This window comes from Zootoca vivipara, chromosome 1 (genome assembly GCF_965207765.1).
Source record: "Zootoca vivipara chromosome 1, rZooViv2.hap1.1, whole genome shotgun sequence".
Lineage (NCBI taxonomy): Eukaryota > Metazoa > Chordata > Lepidosauria > Squamata > Lacertidae > Zootoca > Zootoca vivipara.
Genome location: NC_142582.1, coordinates 75903799 through 75924856, shown reverse-complemented (window position 1 = coordinate 75924856; position 21058 = coordinate 75903799). Strand labels below are relative to the sequence as shown.

The following is a 21058-nucleotide window of genomic DNA, read 5'->3' as shown; positions in this document are numbered from 1 at the left end:
ACAGGCCACTTCATTTTTTAAAAAATTTCATCTTAATTGAGAACAGATCTGTTCTGTGATACAATGCACTCCAGCATGTATCATCAAGTGGCAAGGGGGAATTGGACCATGCATCAACTGCCGGTGTGTGAGACAGATTGCATAAAATGGTCTTGTATGTAGGCTCAGATTCCAGTATGGAACTGAAATATAATGGAATTTCTTAGTTCGAGGAACTCAGAGAGTGTTTCCCAAGTGGGTGGGCTACATGATGACAAGCAGCAGTAATCTAAACATTTTCCTGTCTGAAAATATTTCGTTAGTTGAGTTCCCATACATTATCTCCTAATATCTTTCGGCATATCTGTTAGTAATTACCTGTTTACTTTTAGGGTGGAATGTACATGTTGCAGCTTGTGGACACCTATGCAGCATCCTACTCTCTTGTTATAATAGCCATTTTTGAACTTGTTGGCATTTCATACATTTATGGTAAGAAAACAATGTGCTATATTTCTGGATCACACAGTGATAAGTACATGTGAAAATGAGTTGAGTTGGACACAACTAGTCCCACTTTTAGAAACAAAAGACTTTTATCATTTGATGGTTTGAAAATCAAACATTTCTCTGGAATTTCACTCAGAGTAAGAAAACTTTAATCTTTTTTTATATTGCTACAGCTGGACTGCTTAGATAAGCAAGTCATTTGTTATAGATAGCACTTTGTTAAAATTAAAGTGGGTGTTCAGTTAATAGCAATATAGGATGTCTAAAAATAATGGTGAAGCATACCAGCCAGATCAATTTGTGTGGTACACAAATAAGAATATAGGTTCACAGCAGCCAAGGTTCAGGTTCTAATAATGGCTTAATAATGATGGTACACTCATGCACTTTTAGTTTGTATGAATGCAATTAGGTAAGTGATATAATGTTTGTAAGCAATACAAATGCAAAGTGTGTTTGTATGGAAAGGCACAAGTAATATAAAGAATTTGTTCTTAGTAGATAGCACCCACTGCTTTTGTCTGAATGCCTGCTTTAAGCAATTTGAATAACTTAATTAGGACAATGACCTGTAATAATAGCTTATCAGTAGCACACACCTTCTCCCCACCAGTTATCTTGCAATACACTGTGAATTGCAAGAAAATAATATGTCTTGGATGTATGGAAATTTCTGCTTCCAGTTTTCAGAGAGTGGCATGAGGTATGACTTTTTAACAGTATACTGTAATATCCAGGTTTATGTTGTCAGAAGACTCTGAAGAATCCAAGTTTTGAAGGCTGCAATCTTCAAATCAACTACCTTAGGAATCATTCCACCGTAGGCACTAAGAATGCTATTCATATATAATCTGGGAATTGCAGTCCCTTCATGTGTCTGAGTCTTGCTTGCACATCTCCAGTCCCTTATCATTGTACATGTGAAATATGACATGACCACAACCAGTTTGCTCATATCTGAGATTAGTATTTTCATAGTTGAAGGCTGTCCAGGCATGACGTTGCCTACCATATTTAATGCGATAAATTAAGCACTGCCCCTAGCCTCACTCTTCCTTTTCTGAAAATGTACATGTCTTATCTCACGTTGTTGGAAGATTAGAGAATACACGAAAGAAGTTATTTTATATTTTCATTCATGAACCTTGCAAGGATGTTAAGAATACAGCACTCCGCTGTCACCCCAGTCTGTTCAAGGGTATCTGGTTTCTTCCACAATAATTCCACAATTATCCACAATAACTGATATTGCAGTTAAGACATTCCTTTGTGCAATTAAGTAAGATTTTGTGACAGATCTTGTAGGGAAACTAGAGTTTCTGAGTGTGTGATAAGTTTGGTAGATTGTAGCCACAGATTGTCTGATTAACTGGGGGGAAAATCTGTCAGTCAGTCGAGCTTATTCATTTAATTTTCACCTCCACAAAGTCATTTCTAAAAAGACACCAGTTACTGAAATTTTAAGAAAATAGGAAAAATAAAAGCTCATTATTTTAGAAGTGGAGTGTGAAAAGTGTTGACGTGAATATAAAGGATATTTACTATCATCTTGGAGTGGTGGGGTTGAAACAAAAGTCAACTATCTTGATAAGCTGATCAGAGATTTGGCAGTTGAGGTTTTAGTAGGTGAACCAGCAAATCTATTAAAAAGTAGCACAACTCTCTGCGTAGAACTAAGTGGTAACCAAGAGCCTTACAGGTAAGGAAGTGGCTGCTTTTGAATAATTCTTTCTCAGCTTCTTTCACATTATGCCACCAGATGTCCCCAAGACCATCTGTGCTGCCTGTGATTACTTTCTCACTGACTCATTGTCTATATCAGAGAGGATCTTGTGCTCAGTTCCCATAAACTCTAGGCTAATGACAGCTGCTTTATTCAGCATGAGAAATGAGCAGGATGGCCAGCAGAGAAATAACTTAAATAACTGTCTCTTTGTACACTTCTATGTTACGGATGTGGGGAACAGGAGCTATGACTCTTGGATTCCCAAATGGGTCCTGATGTCACTTTCCCCACTCCTCTTCATAAAACATGCTTGCACTAATACCCTAATCTGTTCTAGGCCTGCAATGGCACCACCGTTCATTTAGTCACGCTAACAGATCTGCAACTGAATTCTTTTGTGTATGTGGATCTGCTGCTTCCATTGGAATTAATGTGTATCTCCATGTGCCTATTTGAACCCAGATGGATTTCTAGAGAAGGGCTGAGTCCTGCACATTCATGAAGTTCCCACTATTGTAAGAATAGGTATGCTGGATCAGACCAAAGTGTCCTGCTTCCCACAGTAGTCAACCCAATATATTTTGGAAGTCTGCGAGCGGAGCTTGAAGGCAATACTCCATTGCTTCTCAGTGACTGATTTATTGGCATACTCACTGCTTCTGATTTGAAAGGCTCTATATAACCTTTACAGCTTGTAGCCATTGATCGATCCATTGTTTCTGCAGGTCCTTTTATTTTCACTCCCTTTCTTAAGGATTTGCAGCATAGAATTTGCCATTTTCACTGATACTGTACACTACATTTGTTTTTACTGACAACTTCAAGAGCAGTTTCCTAGCTAGTCACTACCTGTTCATTTGGGATTTTTTGTCTCAGTGTGCATCATTTCACACACACATGAAGTTCCATTTGCTGTTTCGTTGCTTGTCTTTCCATTTTGGTGACACCCATTTTTGGAAGCTCTTTCCAGCCTAAAAGATTTTTCATAACTCTGAATAATTTGATGTCTATTATGGCAGATGGTGATCTGTGAGTGCTTTGGGTTATTTTCCATTCCAAAGCCAGCAGTGAGAAAGTCCTGGGCTTACACAGGCAGTGTTGACTGGATTACAGGCAATCTAGGAAATTGCTGGGAATGTAAAATGATTTCCGAAGGCAAGCTAGTAACTGAATTGTGACAAGCAGGGAGAGGCAGTCTGAGAGCAGCTCAGCCAATGCCTGAGTGATAAGTTGTTGTGACTGAGTGGCCCAAACCATTGTTTATAGTACTTTTGATGCCTTTCATCAAATGAACCCTACTGGGTTGGTAGCTGGCCACCCACAGCAGTGGTGCTGAAGAGTAGGCGATACGGTAGCAGGGCAACAATCCTTCTTTAGCAAGATGCTACTGTATATGCACAGGGAGAGTAAGCCTTTGAGTCTCACTGCCAGAATCCAGGCACTGGGTCTCATAAGAAGAAATGAGAGACCTGGATAACTGAGGCTGCACCATGTATGATAAATATTTAAGACAGCTTTTCCCAACCTGGTGCTCTTTAGATGTTGTTGGTCTACAGCCCCAGCCAGCATGGCCAATGATCAGGCATATCAGTGTAAGAAGAGGATCAGGCCAATGGTCCAGCTTCCTGTACTTACAGTGGCTATCCAGTTGCCTGTGGGAAACCCAAAAGCAGGACCTGAGTTCACCCACACTGTCGCCACTTGGGATTCCCAGCATCTGTGACTCAGAAGCATACTGCCTCTGACAGTGGAGGTGGAACATAGCCATTGTGGCATGTAGCCATGGATATCCTTATCCTCCATGATAGGAATTGTAGTCTAGGAGATCTGGAGAGCATCAGTTTGGGGAAATGTGTTCTAAGAAATTGCCAGTTTCTCACAATCAACTATTCATATTGGTAAAGGAACCAAGTCATGTATGGAAACCAATTGATGCTCGAAGCCTGTTTCCATGGAAACCAACGGAAGCCATAGGTGTCCTCATCCAATAAAAGGATTTGGAACAAAATAAGCTGCTGACAGATCTCTGAGTCAGAAGTGGGGAATATCCGTAACAGGACTGTGTAGTCTGTAGATTTGTGATGGAGTGGGGTTCTTCTCTCTCTCTCTGCCTGTACCTTTTAACAACAGCAACTGCAATATCCCAAATCGCTGCACCAGATGTTGTTTATGAAATGGGTGATTGCGTACTGCTGTATGTCTCAAGAAGGAAGCATTAAAGTGTCAGGCATCTCTCTTTACATCTTCCAGTTTGACTTACTGTAAATGAATTGAATACTCGCTGGATATATTGCGAGGCGTTTCAACTTTAAGACCTGCTTATAAGATTTGTATTGCCCCTTTGTGCTATTTTATTGTAATAGAAACACATTACAGACCTAGCTGGAAGTGGAAAGAATTCTCATAAAACAGCATCCTTACAAGCTATAAGAAACTTGCACTTAGAGAGAATACAAACTGGGTGCTATTCCTGCCTCTAGCAGAGAATTCCTGGCAGTCTCCCTTTGCTAGCCATTTCCTCCAGCTCTGCTAAGGGATTGTTGATAGTCAGCTAAGCTGGTTTGCTTACATGTTTAACTGGTAAATTGGAAACTGAAAGTTTCAAAAGATCAGGAGTTCCTGACTCTTCTCTCTTTCATCCTGAGACAGATTATCAAGCAAGATTCAGGGATGAGTTGGTGGATTTCACAGCTCTGTTAAGCATAAGAGAGCTGGGAATTTTTCTCTAAAAATATTGAGCTATCCTTACCCTGGAAAAAACTCACCAGTCTTGCTTCTTCCCTTTGTCTCACTCTTGCTCTTCACTATTTCTGTCTTCGCCTTCTTTTTCCAAACCCTACTTTTCATCTCTCTCATTTTCCTCCACTTAAACTGTCCAGCCAACATTACAAGTGGTTTTCTTGCTATCAGATTCAAAAGTCTATATTCTAACCTTGTCCCGCTTGATCTTTCTGCTGCCTTCTATACAGCTGACCTTCACCCTGACTACTTTCATACCTTAGGAATGTAGAAGTAAATAGCTCAGCATTGTCTACAGTGGTTCTCCTGAGCCTTGGACATGAGAGGGTCCCTAGATGCCAGGGACTGACTATGGACTTTTTGCATGCAACAACATGTGCTCTACCACTGAGCTATCATCCTTCCTTTAGGTTTTCACAGTTCTGTTCTCTTCCTGACAGTTTGCTTATTCAGTAATCCCACATGTGGGATGCTCCTCTGCTTCACCCCACTCTGTTGGGCTACTTCAGGGGTTTGCTCTTGGTCTTCACTGTGCCGCCTGCACACTGCCTTGAGTCATCACAGCAAATGTCATGGGTTTTACAACCACCAGTATAACGATGACACCTAATTATACCTCTCTGCCCCAGAACTGTCCCTCTGTCCAGTCCTGTATACCCAATCCATCTGATAAGTCTGCTTCCATATCTTTTTGTCATGACATACTCAACGTGTCTAGGACTGAAGCATTAATCCTTCCTTCGAATCCCTTTCCCACTTAATCACTCTTCATATCCATCAGCAACATCACTGTTCTCCATTGACAGTGCCTTGAGGGTAGGAATCTCTCTATTTTTGTCTATGAAACTCAACCCAGCACAGTGGTCACTGGTGGTACCATAATACAAAATCCCTGAAATATATTGACACTCCTGATGTAGGCAGGAATTCCTGCAGGATAACAGCCAGTGCTTTTTTCTGGGGGTACTCAAGGGTGTGCAGTACTGGCACCTTTTTTTCTAGAAGAAAAGCACAGGTGTTTTTTTTCTTCTAGAAGAGAAGTCTGCTTAAGGTGGTATGGCTGGGTGGAGGGGAAATGGATGAAAGCTACATTGGTGTCTGAATGGTGCAGCAGCACTTGTATTGACCCTAGGCCATTTGGCCCCCACTTAGGCTGCAAAATGCCTTGAACCAGAACTGCCTCTGAATCGTGACTGTATGTCAAACCCTTTACTTTCCCTCACATACACATTATTACAACTTGGCACATTTCATTACAAATTATTACTCTACAACATTTGGTCTCCTAGTGATAGGATCAGACAGTTCTGTTCTTTTCTAGCTCTCAGTCTGTGCTGATGTTATGTTTTCCAGCATGAGACTAATAACTATAATGGGAAAACATGCAGAAAGCGGCATTCAACAGTTTGTACGAGTGTTGGATTATCTTCCTCGCTGCCCTTCCTCCTCCACCTCAATGGATCAGCCGATAGCTTTGCAAGTGCATTCGGGGTTGTGCATGTGCATGTATGTATATGTCTGTGAGGTAGAATAAGACACTTCAGTCACTGGTCTTCACATATGATTTCTATCATAACTGTATCTATATTAGGAAAACCTAGCCTAATTTTAGTTTTGCAAGCAGTTCTGAAGAGCTGCATGTGTTGTTTGGCCCCTCCAATTTTGTCTCATAAGGAAGCTTATAGAACAGTATTATATTGTGAGATCTGTCCACAGGTTACACTTAACACAGGTACAAGCTGTCTTGACATATGTACAAGTGTTTGTGTGTGTAAAAGTGTACACTTCTTGCTTTGTAAAACAGCCAGGTGTTCTTCCACCCTTTAAAAAATGATGCTTTAAGCAAGAGTTGCTCTCTTAGTGTAATGTGTTTACATGCCTCTAAGCAGATAAAACAGCATGCCTGTAGGGGGAAGAAAGCCTTTCTAAAACATCTTAAAATGCTTACAGTTCCTACTCTGTATCTGTAATATGAAACTGCTAAGAAACACTTCTGTGCTATTCATGTCTTGACCACTGAGTGGCGGGAGTGAAATGTCAATCCTTACATTTGTTGCTTACTCTTAATCTCTCCACATTGACTGTTGTTACCGTGAAACACTTAATATTTACAGAAAGAAAACCTATGCCTTCATATTTTTCTCATATCCATTTAAGCCCATGCTCTAAACTTTGAGACTGAGTTAAAACCATGAACTAAGCAAATGTATTTGGATTTCTATTCAGTATTTATTCCCAAGCCTTTAGGATCTATGGCAGTTACCTTTTCTAAGTATCCAAAAGGGTTGGAATGTGTATTTTTGAAGGAAATCTGACACGCCTACTGCTTTATTGTCAGTGATACAAGTTTAGGACATAACAATAGCTCTAAAAGTTGTGAGTTGTGCTAAAATACCTGGCAACCTTGGATTGCAAATATATTTGAAACAGAAGTCTGTTCCTTGTTTATTTCTCTTCTGCTGAGATCCCCAAGTAGCCCTTTTCTTTGTAAATAGATTTATACTTCATGTTTATGTTGCTTGCCTTTACAACTCAGCCACATTTAACCACCAGAAAGGCTTTTGAAACCGTACAGAAACCTGCACCACCTGCTGAACCGGAGGTGAAACTGGGATGTGTTTACACCTCGTGAACAGCAGCGACCATTATTTCAAATGTCTGTCAGTTCTCAGCGGAATCTATCACCTGGCTCCTGCCTGTGCGGCAGTCAGTCACAATATTAGGTGATGCTCAGACTGACCGCAGTAGCAGTAAATTAAGATGGGTAGGATGTATGCCCTATCCTGCTTTCTTCTTCCATACAAATAGGCCTTTTCTCAATGGCAAACAGAATGCTATTTAGCTGAACTAGAGTTTCTCAGTTCCATGCTGCCTATGGAAGCTGATATGTCTGGATGCTAATTCTACCCTTGAGCATGCCCGGGTTTTTTGGTGGTACAAAAGAAGCTGCGTCTTGCGGGAGCTCACACACACACACACACACACACACACGCCTATATAACTGGTGTCCTGCTTGAAACAAGCTGCCTCTGTTTTGTGGGATATCTGTACTTCAAAGTATAAGCCTTAAAATAGTAAAGCCATGATACCAATTTAGACGTGAATAAATGTATTCCCCTGGTTATCCATAGGAAAGCTGTTAGTTGTCCCCTGTGTTACAGAAGCCCAGCTGACCTCATCTAGAAGCCAGGCATTTTGTGTCACTAGTCCCACTCTCTTCCAGCAGAGATTTGACAGGCAGCCTCACTTTTGACTTTCAGCCATTTCTTGAAGTCATTTTTATTCCACCAGGGCTTTGCAGCTATTTAATTATTACCTTGATTATTCAGTCACCTTAATTAGCATTGCATAGTTGTTGTTATTTTTATTCTAAACTTTAAAAAGCAGCCATAGGTGATCAGTGCTTTGGACCAAGCCAAATAGCAGCTTTGGGGGGGGGGGGAGAGAGAGAGAGAGAGAGAGAGAGAGAGAGAGAGAGAGAGAGAGAGAGAGAGAGTGAGAGAGATGATTTTTATTAGAATTTTGATATGGGAGAAAGGGTCATTGTGGTCCCAGTTCTGATCATCTGATCAGACACATCCACTCCCTACTGGTGAATGTAACTTAAAAACTTCCAAGTAAGAACCATACAATATCAAATTACACATTTAACTTAAAAATGTAACTTAGCATGTTTACTTATCTGGTCTTGAAGGCACATGAGACTATAACCTTCCTGAACCTAAGCAGGCCTGAGTCTGGTCTGTGCCTTGACAGGAGACCTCCTGGAAACCACAATTATGCCACCTTGGATTCCACAACTGAAGCAAGGTGGAATATAAATCAAAACAAAAACACCAAAATGTAGTATGGTACTAATACATTTCTTCTGAATTTGCCTGTGGGGGGATTGGCTAAGGGTTCTTGTACAGGTCACAAAGGATGTTTTGTTGTTGTTTTAAATCTTCCACATTGCTTACAGGTGAAACTCGGAAAATTAGAATATCGTCAAAAAGTGCATTTATTTCAGTAACGCAACTTAAAAGGTGAAACCAATATATGAGATAGATGCATGATGCAAAGCAAGATATGTAAAGCCTTTATTTGTTGTAATTATTTGTCATTAGGCGGGCCAATTATTAATGGAATGTAATTAATAAAATGTAATAGCGATGTTTATTTTTGTATTATTGTAACTATTTGTTTTATTACTGTGGAATTTCCAAAAGAAAGCATTTGTAAAAATTAAAAGAAAAAGAAAAAATAATAAGTTGCATTACTGATATAAATGCACTTTTCGACGACATTCTAATTTTCCGAGTTTCACCTGTAGTTGAAAAGAATTCAATTTTTCACTAGCTCCCTTCTCTTCTCTTTTTAATAGTGCATAAACAACTTTTTAAAGTGATACATTCTAGGTTAAAAGGCATTCTTAGAGCAACTGGTAAAAGCACCCTTAACAGGAGTAACCATGTCTACTCAGAAGTAGCTTCTACTGGATTCAGTGGGGTTCCCTCCCAGGAAAATGCAGTTAAGATTACAGCCTTCAGAGGTGCTAGCTAAATTTGGAGTGCCATTTCTCTTTTTCTCTCCAAATACGCTTTCAGTTTGATGTGTTATGTCTCTTAATTCAATCACTAGTTTACCACTTGAGTAACATATTTCTCTTTATGTTTACTATTTTTAAAATAATAGCAATAAGCAGGTTGTTATTGCACTTGTCTTTTGGTATTTAGTTCTTGTTCCATGTTCTATTCACTGAGCTCTCCGGTTTTTAAATTGGAAAAGAGGGGGGGAACATTTTCTGAGGATTGTTTCATTAGTTCTGTATTGTAATCTTACCCCAAACTGGCAAGCATTCCACATGCATACACAAAAAGCATTAATTTGCCATTTTCTCAGATTAAGAGTGAATGATTAGTAAGGCCCTATTAGGGCTTCACACTGCATGTCATAAATCGCATGCATAATCCTCATTTACTTTATTGTGAAATGCAAGGCAATGCACAAAGAAATATAAGCCAGTGGAAAAAAAGAATCAGTTTTAAACTAAATTGCTTTCATCCACTTCTCTCTGCACCCTTGCCAGAATAATCAAAACCATCTTTATTTTTTATTCTTCCTTAAGGACACAATGAATGCTCAGTTAGTTTCTTTCTGCAAGAATAGCCTCAGGAGAGAGAAGTAAAATGGCACTGTTTCTCATTTCTGCTCTTATATCTGTATTTTATACTTTTATTTAGTTTAAATTATGAACCGTAGCATGCGAAGGCAGTTCAGTATAGACGAGATGGATCCTGACTACCAAAAGTCATTCCTCACCAAATCATTCCTCACAAATACTCCCTGTTCCGATGTTTATTGTTTATCTGCAATTAACCAACACTCATATTGTGTAGTGCTGTTTGTAAGCCAGTCACATAATTGCTCCTGCACAAACTCCAAACATTGCCATCCTTCCAACTCCATGGATGGAAGGAGATTGATTTCTTCACCTCTTACCTTTGGCCTTCACTTTCTTGTGGTCTTGTACGCTTTCCCATGCTGAGAAGGAAAACAAAGAGTTCTAGGAAGCAAATATGGGGAATGACACGTTTAGATATTTAGATATGGCCCTAAAAAGTCCAGTGTTGGAATTGGAATTGGTCACAATGTCTTGTTCCCAAGGTGGAATTTTGATCTCCTACTGGAAATTGGAAATGACATATTCTCATCCATTTTATATGTCCTCTGTGGCAATGTCTAAAGGTGTTTCACAAGTGATTCTATCTCTCTTTGGACATTCTATTCCTCCTTGTGATTAGAATAGAAAGGAGGAGACGAGAGAAATATGCTAGCTCAGCCCCTTACTGCTGTCCTCACCCCCCTCCTATCATATGAAGGAACAGAATGCCTGGATAGAATGGTACAATCCTATACATTTCTAATCAAAAGAAAGCCCTGCTGAGTTCTTGGACTGCAACCTGCTAGTTCGGTGCTATGAGAAGTAAATCCCACTATATTCAGTGTGAGTAGCTAAAGCCTTGTGTTCTGTTTTTACTTGGAGGGGACCTAAACACCAAAACAGAGAAGTTACACATTTCATTTTGTTTCAAGGTGGGAGGGCAGGGGTTCCTTAGCAAGTGAATATTTCATGACAGTGGCAGTTTTTCAGTGTGGTGTGTGGGGTTTTATGAGACAAATCTGTTACCAGACAGTGGTAAGGAATAGCAGTGTGAGGAATAGCTATGAAAAGTCAAGGGGGGGGGATCACGCTGTCCAATTGTTATCTAGTGCAAAATGGTGCTGTGCTGCTGCATTGCACGTTTGAAAAGAAAGCTGCATCAAATCAATATTAGTCCCTTTTTATTAAGACAGAAGGCGCCTGCTGTGTGCATAGAACTGGTGCAACAAACTAGATAATGTGGCAATCTTGTGAAGGCATAGCAAACAAAAGAGGCAATGGACTGAAATAATGTGAGAATTACAGTCCTGACTTTATTACTGACGTCAAGGGAAACAGTTCTATTGATACTGGGGAATGTTTTTCTGGATGAATTTGTTGGTGGTGTTTTATCTTGTAATTTTTGTTCGCATATTACTTAATATTCAACTAAATTTCAGTCCTTGACACCCACTTTTAAACAGTGAAGTCAATATGTTATATCCAAGATGGTGTTACAAGAGGTGTTTTTTTTGGGGGGGGGGAGTAGACTATGCCTAGAGTTCCTTCTAATCCCTGGCTCTAGCAAGTGTCAAAATATAAGCCAGGCTAACTTCCTGATGAGGTGTTCGCCTGGGTGATGGGCCATTATGGGGAACCAAGGAAACGGGCTCTATGTGAGATGATAAATCCCCCAACTTGTGGATAGTTAGAAGGGCAAAGCCGGAATTTGCAGGGATGTGGGTAAGAAGAAAAGCAGCAATCCAGAGAGAGAGAGAGGGAGGAATATCTGATTTCTGTTTGAATTCAAGGGTGCAGCTATGGGAGAAACAAGACCCTTTTGGGGTGTTAATGCTGTGAATGCCTCCACCATGTGCTCAGTTTGTATAAATTTGTAAACCATATATCATAAAGCCACCTGGGGTGCCAATTTGAATGACATTTTTTGGGGGGGTGGAGCAGGTAAACCCCGCCCTGCATAATCGATCACAAGATGTGACACATGCACACCATTTGAATGGCAATGCCTACCAACTGGGGGGGCTCAAACATTTTATGGGGGGGGGCTGATCTGACCTTGGCCCCTAGGAGTTGGCTCCTGTGAAGACACCACTGTGCCTCACTGCCTCATGCCAGGAATCTCACACTGTTTGGAGATCGGGGGGACGTGCAACAATATTTATTTATTTGATTTCTATACCGCCCTATACCCAAGAGTCTCAGGGCGGTTCACATAAAATATCAAATACATAAAATCAAAACAACAACAACCCAATAACCCCCCCCCAAAGAGCTAGCATTTTAAAAAGGGTATAGGATGTAGATCAGTGTTTCCCAACCTTGTGCCTCCAGCTGTTTTTGGACTACAACTCCCATCATCCCTAGCTAGCAAGACCAGTGGTCAGGAATGATGGGAATTGTAGTCCGAAAATAGCTGGAGGCACAAGGTTGGGAAACACTGATGTAGATCAAGTCAGGCAAAGGCCTGGTTAAAAAGGAACATTTTTGCCTGGCGCCTAAAGGTGTATAGTGAAGGCACCAGGCGAACTTCCCTGGGGAGAGCATTCCACAGATGTGGAGCCACTGCAGAGAAGGCCCGTTCCCATGTTGCCACCCTCCTGACCTCTTGAGGAGGAGCCACATGAAGAAGGGCCTCAGAAGATGATCTCAGGGTCCGGGTAGGTTCATATGGGAAGTGGCGGCCCTTGAGGTATTGTGGTCCTGAGCCATTTATGACTTTATAGGTCAAAGCCAGCACTTTGAATTGGGCCTGGAAACTAATTGGTAGCCAGTGCAGTGGGCCAGAATTGGTGTAATATGCTCAATTGCATTGTGTTAAATAAATACATAAAATATTATTTTGCACACCCTGAACTTTGTTTTAGAAGCCTTTCTCCCAGCTTCTACCCCACCTATTTGTCTATAGAGGGGATGTTAATAACCAAGAACAACAAACAAAACCTGGCCACAACCATTATTCTGATTTCACCAGTTACAACAGAATTATTACCAGCCCGACTAACAGAGCTATGTGTTTTTAGGGACTGGGAGGAGGAATGATTGTGTTTTTTAAAAGTTTGCTTTCAAGGGAGCAATTCCACAAACATTGCTGTTGTGTGTAACTTCCATTCATTTCAATTAAGTTTTCATGAATCTTCATTGCCACAAAAAGGAACACCACATTTTCTTTAGGGGGGAAATGAGAAAAATAAATATATGATCCTGCAGAATTGTAGCAAGTAAAAAGGCATAGGCTTTATCCTTTGTGTTTCAAAAATGGGAGGAAAAGCCAGAATTATGTTTAATATTTATTACAGTACCAATTTTGAGAGTGTAAATAATTTATTAGGATGGCTATCCATATAATAACCCACATTATACCATATGGTTAGAATGCCTCTTGAAGAGTTGGGCTGACAGGTCACAGTGTCTGTTCCCATAATTAGACACAAGGGAGATCACAAAAGCTATTTTGTAAGCTGCAGCCTAGTCTCTTTTGCATTTTGCATTTACATTTGTTTGTTTTACAGGCTTGCAAAGATTTTGTGAAGACATTGAGATGATGATTGGATTCCAGCCAAGCATATTCTGGAGAGTCTGTTGGGCTTTTGTGACCCCAACTATTTTAACAGTAAGCATCAGAAGAAGGGGGTTTCAATTGAGAAGGGAAGACTATCCTGAAACATCTGTTTCTTTCTGACACTTTTTCTTCTTCCTCACCCCTCACTGCTACTCATGCAATAATTGCTGCAGCATCTGTTAGCTAAAGCTGCTATTTTTGAATGAAACAAAAAGAGATTTCTACAATGTATTTAGAGAACAACCATACCCACATTCGCCAATGTTGATGGGGGGGGTAAGATTGCATGTGTTTATTTAGCTCTCTTCCAGCCTGCATAGGTGGAGACAAGTGCCACTAGGTGGGTTTTTACTGGGGAGGGGGGAACTCCACCACAGCGGGGGAGGGGGAAGATGTCCTTGTTTCATTTAGTCAGATTGAAAACTACTTCCAGTTGTAGCCAATGGAAAAGCTCTGACACTGGGTGTGGTGGAGCAGGGTGTTGTCAGTTTTGAATGCACTGGATCCAAAACCATGGATCCCTGTGTTTGGGGCCCCTCTGCTACACAAGCTTGGAATTACAGGAAACACCACCACAATTTCCCACTCTGGCCAGTGCAAGCTGGAAGGCTTTGGAGCTGATGATGGATCCATCATTCTGCTCCTCCCTAAGTATTGCTCTGCCAAATACTGCAATGTAACTTATCCAAGCTTCTAGTATCACGGAATAATCTTTATTCATTAGATGGCTGCTTTCCCTTTATTTCTGATCCTTGTTTTCTGTTATTCCATACAGTGTGTGTGTGTGTGTGTGTGTGTGTGTAAGTAAACAACTTGTCTAGATGGGGATAATGAGGCAGCAATAAATTCTCCAAAACAAGCCCTATTGAAATGCACTGAAATGAAGTAACTTGCTCTTGCATAGCTCCTATCTATTTTGGGTGAAAAAATGTCAGTGGTTGTGCTCAATGTTCTCACTCATGCATTAATGAAATTATACTGTGTGCAAGTATGATCCAAACAAGGATGTAAAGTATATATAAAAACATAGGGTGGTGGTTTTTCTATTGTAAGCTTCAGTTCCATCATAGGTTAAATGAGAGATGCTTTGTATTGCAGTAGCTGCAGTCCTGCCTATAGTTAATGACTTACTTTAACTTATTAAGTTAGGCAGTATGACAGCTGCTTTGTAGTGAGCTATCATGCTAAAATGGCAAGTATATGTATATCAGAATCAAAGCGGTCCATGCAGTTGACCTTGCCCATGTGGTTCCAGTCAGTAGCAGCCAGTTTGCTGGGTCAGAGCTGTCATCCCAACACTGGTGATGCTGCAGCTTACCTGGACGATGCAAGGTAGAGAAAGGTCAAGGCTGTGTTGATGCCCTGGCAGGAGCACCGGATTGGCTATGCTGGTGCATCCATGCAGCCATGACTTTGGCATCACCCTGTCCTGCCCTGCGGCATCCCATCAAGGAAAGCCGCAGCTTTGCTGGTGTTAGGACAGCTCCACCGTAACACACCAGCTGCAGCTGTTTCCAGTATACAGAATCTCACCTTACACCACCACCTGCTCACATAATATAGGGGGATCCCTAAGTCCTAAGTATTTCCTACAGTATTAGCACAGGAAAAACAGCTGTGTGGCACTGGGAGGAATGAACACATGCAGCCTAACCAATGTGAAACTCTGAACCTAATTGTATCTGTCAGTTTGGAAAGGGCTAAATCTCAAGCTCCAGTTTTGCTAAGGCTCTCACAGACGGAAATGAACCTCATGGCAGTTGATAGGAGGAGTGCACTTGAGTAAGCCATATGCTTAAATGCTCTGTTGAAAAGAGATGCCATCTTTCTAAGAAGTGAGCTTGTTTTTGAGGCTGGGTGGAGTAATGTGTTGCCAAGTGTTCATTTCTCTCTGGAACAATGGCTGCTCTCTTAATCAAGTTCACTTACTGAAACTGAGTCATTGTGACAAACCTTTCTAGTAAACATGGCTTTGCTTTCTGTGCACAGCTAATGTATTCCAATGCAAAGCACAAGATACATTTTTTTTAAAAAAAATGTTTGTGCAATTTAGCAGCAAATGATTCCTAGTGCCACTAGGTGCCACTCTGTATCAGGAACTTCAATTTTCCAGTGCTAGATATTCTCCCTCTCTCTTTGTGTGTGTGTGTGCGTGTTGTAACAGAAAAAGGGAGGGGAAATCCATTAATATTTCTATAGTCGTCAAGGTCAATCTGCAAACTGCTACAGTGTGGCACCCACATTATCATCATTGGGGTGGGGGAATTGAACAAAGGCATTTATTATATAAGCAGACATAATCACATATGCTTCCTGACGTCTCTCCTATTTTATTGCAGTTTATTCTTTGAAGTATTATGGGCATACCTTTGTATTTTAAAACAGATTAATGACCAATTTCAGAATTTTAAAGACAGAACGGAAGAGCCGTTTGTTCACATTGCCTGTAATCTGAATCCCAGGGGAAGGAACACCCTACACTTCCTTCTGAACATGCCCCTATACTATTATATTCTCTTAGCACCTGTTATTTGCACTGAGATAAAAGAATCCATCACCCCCATCCTCCAGACCTGAACATCTTATTGAAGGTAGAACGTTTTATACCCTTTATGTCCAAGTGTTAGAACCTGGGAAGAAAGTCTGTTTCTTCCCAGACTGAAAGCCTAACTACAACAATTAATCCAATAGTTTTAAAAATCAGTACATTTAAGCATTTCTACTGTAGATTAAAGCTAGGGGCACAAGTCCTATCAGATGTGACTGTGTAAGGTCCAAATCTGATGTTGCATTGACCTCTTATTGAAAAAAGGACTAAATTCTGGTACCTTGCTATGGTCCACAGGGTGGAGCCTAAGAGTTCAGGGATGAAACCTCATTAGGAAAAGACCTACCCACTTGCCCAGGCATTTTATATTATATGTGATTTTTGCAATTGAGTTCTATTCTGTGGGCAGCTATGTTTGTTTGTTTTGCCTTCTTGTGTTTTGTTATGCCTATTTGTTAGTTTTAAATTGTATGTTGTATAACTGAATTTCATTCACACACCACCCTGAAATCTTTTGATGAGTGGCTCAGAAATCTTATAAACAACAAAAAAGTGCAGATCCTTTCAAAATGTTCTGCTCATATAAGGGGCTCAGCTATTGTATATGCTTCCGCTAAGCAATACCAGCCACACAGATTTTCAGATCACAATCCATATTTCTACTGGGTTACATTTGCTGGAAAGCAGAGAATGGCCTACACAAAGAACAGATTTCTCCACAAGGTTAGCTATACCACACCACAGTTCAAGTTGTGTGTGTGCATCATATGATCCAGGATTTATGTGTGATGTAGGAAATACACACACACACACACACACACACACACACACAGAGAGAGAGAGAGAGAGAGAGAGAGAGAGATGAATTATACCAGGAGTGGTTGGTGTCCTGATGAATGCTTCTTGCTCCAACCTCTTCTATTCTATTCTGAGTAGGTGTAGAGTCCTGTTCTGGTGGCAGAGATAGGTTACATTGCAGCCAGACTGGCAGCAAACTGAAAACTACAAGCAGGTTGAATTTGCTTTATTGAAGGGCTGCCCCCTCTATCTAGCCCTGCAAGTAGGGTTGCCAGACTCAATAGAGGACAGGGTTTCTGTGGCTTTGATTGCCCTGCTCTCTTTTGAGTCTGGAAACCTTAAAGAGAAACCAGCTTGGAAATTAAACAAAGGGTCTGCTGGTTTCTCTTTAAGGTTTCCAGACTCAAAAGAGAGCAGGGCAATTAAAGGCACAGAAGTCCTGTCCTCTATTGAGTCTGGCAACCCTACCTGCAAGGTGTCTGCCATTTGACTCAGTTGCTGCCTGGCACGTGCCCGCTAGGCACTGACCTCCCCCCCCCTTTCTCCCTGCCACCATTGCCTCTTGTGGGTGCAAGTGAATGAGGCTACCAGCAGAGGCAGCTTGCCTTCTCCACTGCCTACCTTCTTGTCCAGTGTTTCTCAACCTTTTTTGGGCCACGGCACACTTGTTCCATGAAAAAAATCACAAGGCACACCACCATTAAAAAAGTTAAAAAATTTAACTCTGTGCCGCCCTATATTGACTATATTCTCCCGCGGCCCAAAGTGGTACAGTCCAGGCAAGGCTCTGCCTGCCCCCGGATTACAAGGGCGCGCGCACTTCCAGGGGAGCTGCGGGGTGGCTCAAAGGCGAAAGGTTACCTTGGCTGCTGCTTGCGAGTAATTCCGGACCGCGAAGCCCAGCGTCCCCCGCGCAGCCATGGCGAAGGACGGGCGAAGGAGGCAGGGGAGGCGGAGCAACCTCGATGCGGCTTAAGGGGGGCCGGCGGCAGATCTGGAGCGCGCCTCCTTGGGGGCCTCCCTAGACTCTAAAACCACCCTCCAGTCGTTTGCACTGAGCTTTGGGAAAGAGGAGGAGAAATATTGCTTTCCGGCGGGTCAGTGATGACAATTGGCGGCCGCCAGGCACGTGACAATGCAAATTGCCCTTCTCGTCGCCGCACGTCGCGGCACACCAGCCAGCGTCTCGCGGCACACTAGTGTGCCGCGGAACAGCGGTTGAGAAACGCTGTTCTTGTCCTCACCTCCTGGCCTGCTCACCACCTGCAGTCCTCAGCAGTAATAGCATCAGTTTAAGTGAATAACAACACCAGAAAAAGAAATAATAATTTGGGAGTAGAGGGGATTACAAAGGAAACAAAATAGCATTTTCTTCCCTTGTCCAACAGCAGGGAAAGATCCCGGGTCCCCTAATGTGTCTCGTTCATTTTTGTTGACATGAAGCTGCATGTATCTCTCCCCCCCCCCCGCCCCGCCTTTAGAAAACAACAACAAAGCAGCAAAGAGAGGCTGTGTCTTTAAGCTGAGGAAATGTTGGAGAAGGCACTGCCCAACTCTTTCTCTACCAGCCAAAATCTACCCCTTTTCTGCTCACAGTCACCCCCAGGTCACTGTCCTACCGAAGGGAAGAAAGATACAGTATGGAACAGTAACATGTGTAGAGTTCTGTTCATAACAGAGGAAGTTTTTCACACTGATAAACAGGCATATACAGTGGAACCTCGGTTTATGAACACATCGGTTTATGAATTTTCGGTTTATGAACGCCGCGGACCCATCTGGAACGGATTCATCCACTTTCCATTACTTTCAATGGGAAAGTTTGCTTCAGTTTATGAACGCTTCAGTTTAAGTACTCCGTGGACCATCTGGAATGGATTAATTCACTTTCCATTACTTTCAATGGGAAAGTTTGCTTCAGCTTATGAACAGTTTATGAACAGACTTCCGGAACCAATTGTGTTTATAAACCGAGGTACCACTGTAGTGCTGTACATAAGACCGGGAGAAAGCCAACCTGCATCTTTCTTGTCTTTGTCTTTGTTCAGACTAACATTTGCTGTATAGGAATAGTTAAGGTTACTTTTAAATGGATCTACTGTACATCTCACGAGTTGTCATTTTTTAATATATGCATTAATGGCAGCAGTGTTATAAACCTTCTGTGTTAAATTATTGTAAACGTAGGCAGTTCATAGATGTTACTGAATTATGCACCAGCAGAAGCAGATGCATTGCTCTATATACAGTAAGTGCAATGAAATAATAATACAATTACATTCAGTTACACTGCCAATAGACTGCATAATAAAGTTTTTTACAAAGTTTTGGTCTCATTCCCACATGTAAATATAACTTGATTCCATTGATGTCTGTGGAATTATGCTAGGTTTACACTGGTACAACAGAGGCTCTGATCTGATTATAGAAGTATATTTATTGTAGTATAATGATATGGCCTGTTTATGTGCACGTACAAATTCATAGTGTTTCAAATGAATCAAATTGTGTGTGTATGTATAATGTACTCATACATTTCGTACAGTTTGTATCCAAGTGTGTTTGCTGACGGTTTTGTTGTTGTTGTTGTTTACCAGTTCATCCTTTGCTTCAGCTTCTACCAGTGGGAACCCATGACTTATGGCAGCTACCACTACCCAGGCTGGTCTATGGTACTCGCATGGTTGATGCTAACTTGTTCTGTTATCTGGATTCCCATTATGTTTGTGATAAAAATGCACATAGCTCCTGGCAGATTTATTGAGGTAAGTCTTACACCTTATCTTCCATTTTTCAGGATATAGGATAAGGTTGGCCTCTCACATATTTACACCAGTTTCCAAAACAGTGATTAGAAAAGGAAAAGAATTACATCCCATTAACATAATAATGATTCAGCATTGATGGAGTGGAGTTGGTCCACATTGCCTTAGAATATATTGTTGCACACAAATCTTCTAGCGGTGTGAGATTCCTGGGGTTCCAGGCCCTTACCCAAGGGTTTGGTTTCCATGGAATGAGGGACAGCGGAGACTATGATGTCTTTATGAGATTTGGTTTATTTACACATATAGACAACCTGAGCCTACGATGGAGGGGGTCACAACATTAACACCCCAGAAGGCCTTGCTTCTCCCATAGTCACAGCCTTGGATTCAAATAGAACCAAGCATGTCTCTGTCTCTCCAGTTTCTGCCTGCTTCTAGCCCCCTCACACACAGGAACACCCACTTCAACTCTGGTCCATGTCCTTTTTTCTTACAGCCAGGTGAGGTACCGGTAGGGGCCCAGCTGTTTGTTCTCTGGTACAAAGCCTCTTCCTTTGTTACCCTAACAGCCCATACTTAGAGGGGCATTAGCTCACCAAGCAGCTGGCCTGGCTATTCCAAAAATTGAATCTCTGCTGGATCCAGGAATTAGAAAGGGTTTAGGGCTAGGCATATAGCCTAACCGCCCACAACAATATTTAAGGGCCTGTTCTATTGATATAATGGAGTCAAGTTGAAAGATTTTAGACCTAATGGATGAGGCAAGACACTCCACAGTCTGAACTGTTGTTGAAATGGTATGTAAACTGCTTTGAATACTTGAAAGTACTATGCGTTCAATAATACATAAAATTGCAAATAATTGTTGCACTAATAAATAAAATTGCAAATTTTATTTAGGGGACAGGGCCCGGTTTCTGGGGATTATCATTTCTTTTCTTTCAAAATAAGCAAATAGCAAACATAGCTTTTGAGTTATCAAGTAGTGACACAGCAAAGCAATAAAAACAGGAGTTGATTGTTTTGCTTTGATTCTTCTGAACTACCTGTAAAGTGAGTTAATACCTATATCAAAATCTATTGCATTTTTCAGGCTGCCACCCCTTCTTTCTCAAGTCAGTAACTTTGTCCATCAAATTCTAACCTTAAGACGAGTAGCTTGCATATTCAAAAAACCTGCCATCACTTCTTCTTTTAAATAATATTATCCAAAGTAGTGCCAAAACATTGCATCTTGTCTGAAAGGAAATTATTTCGCTGAAGCAGTTATTTCATTTTCAGCACAGTA

At 41.3% G+C, this 21058-nt stretch overlaps 1 protein-coding gene across 1 annotated transcript in view; it reads left to right on the top strand.

The window, feature by feature from the left end:
- Positions 1-21058, top strand: part of SLC6A5 (solute carrier family 6 member 5) — a 61577-nt gene that overhangs the window by 38426 nt on the left and 2093 nt on the right. Inside the window, exons 12-14 of the mRNA XM_088668274.1 lie at positions 372-471; positions 13607-13707; positions 19600-19767. Coding sequence (XP_088524400.1) covers positions 372-471; positions 13607-13707; positions 19600-19767 — 369 coding nt within the window. The remainder of the gene's footprint in view (positions 1-371; positions 472-13606; positions 13708-19599; positions 19768-21058) is intronic.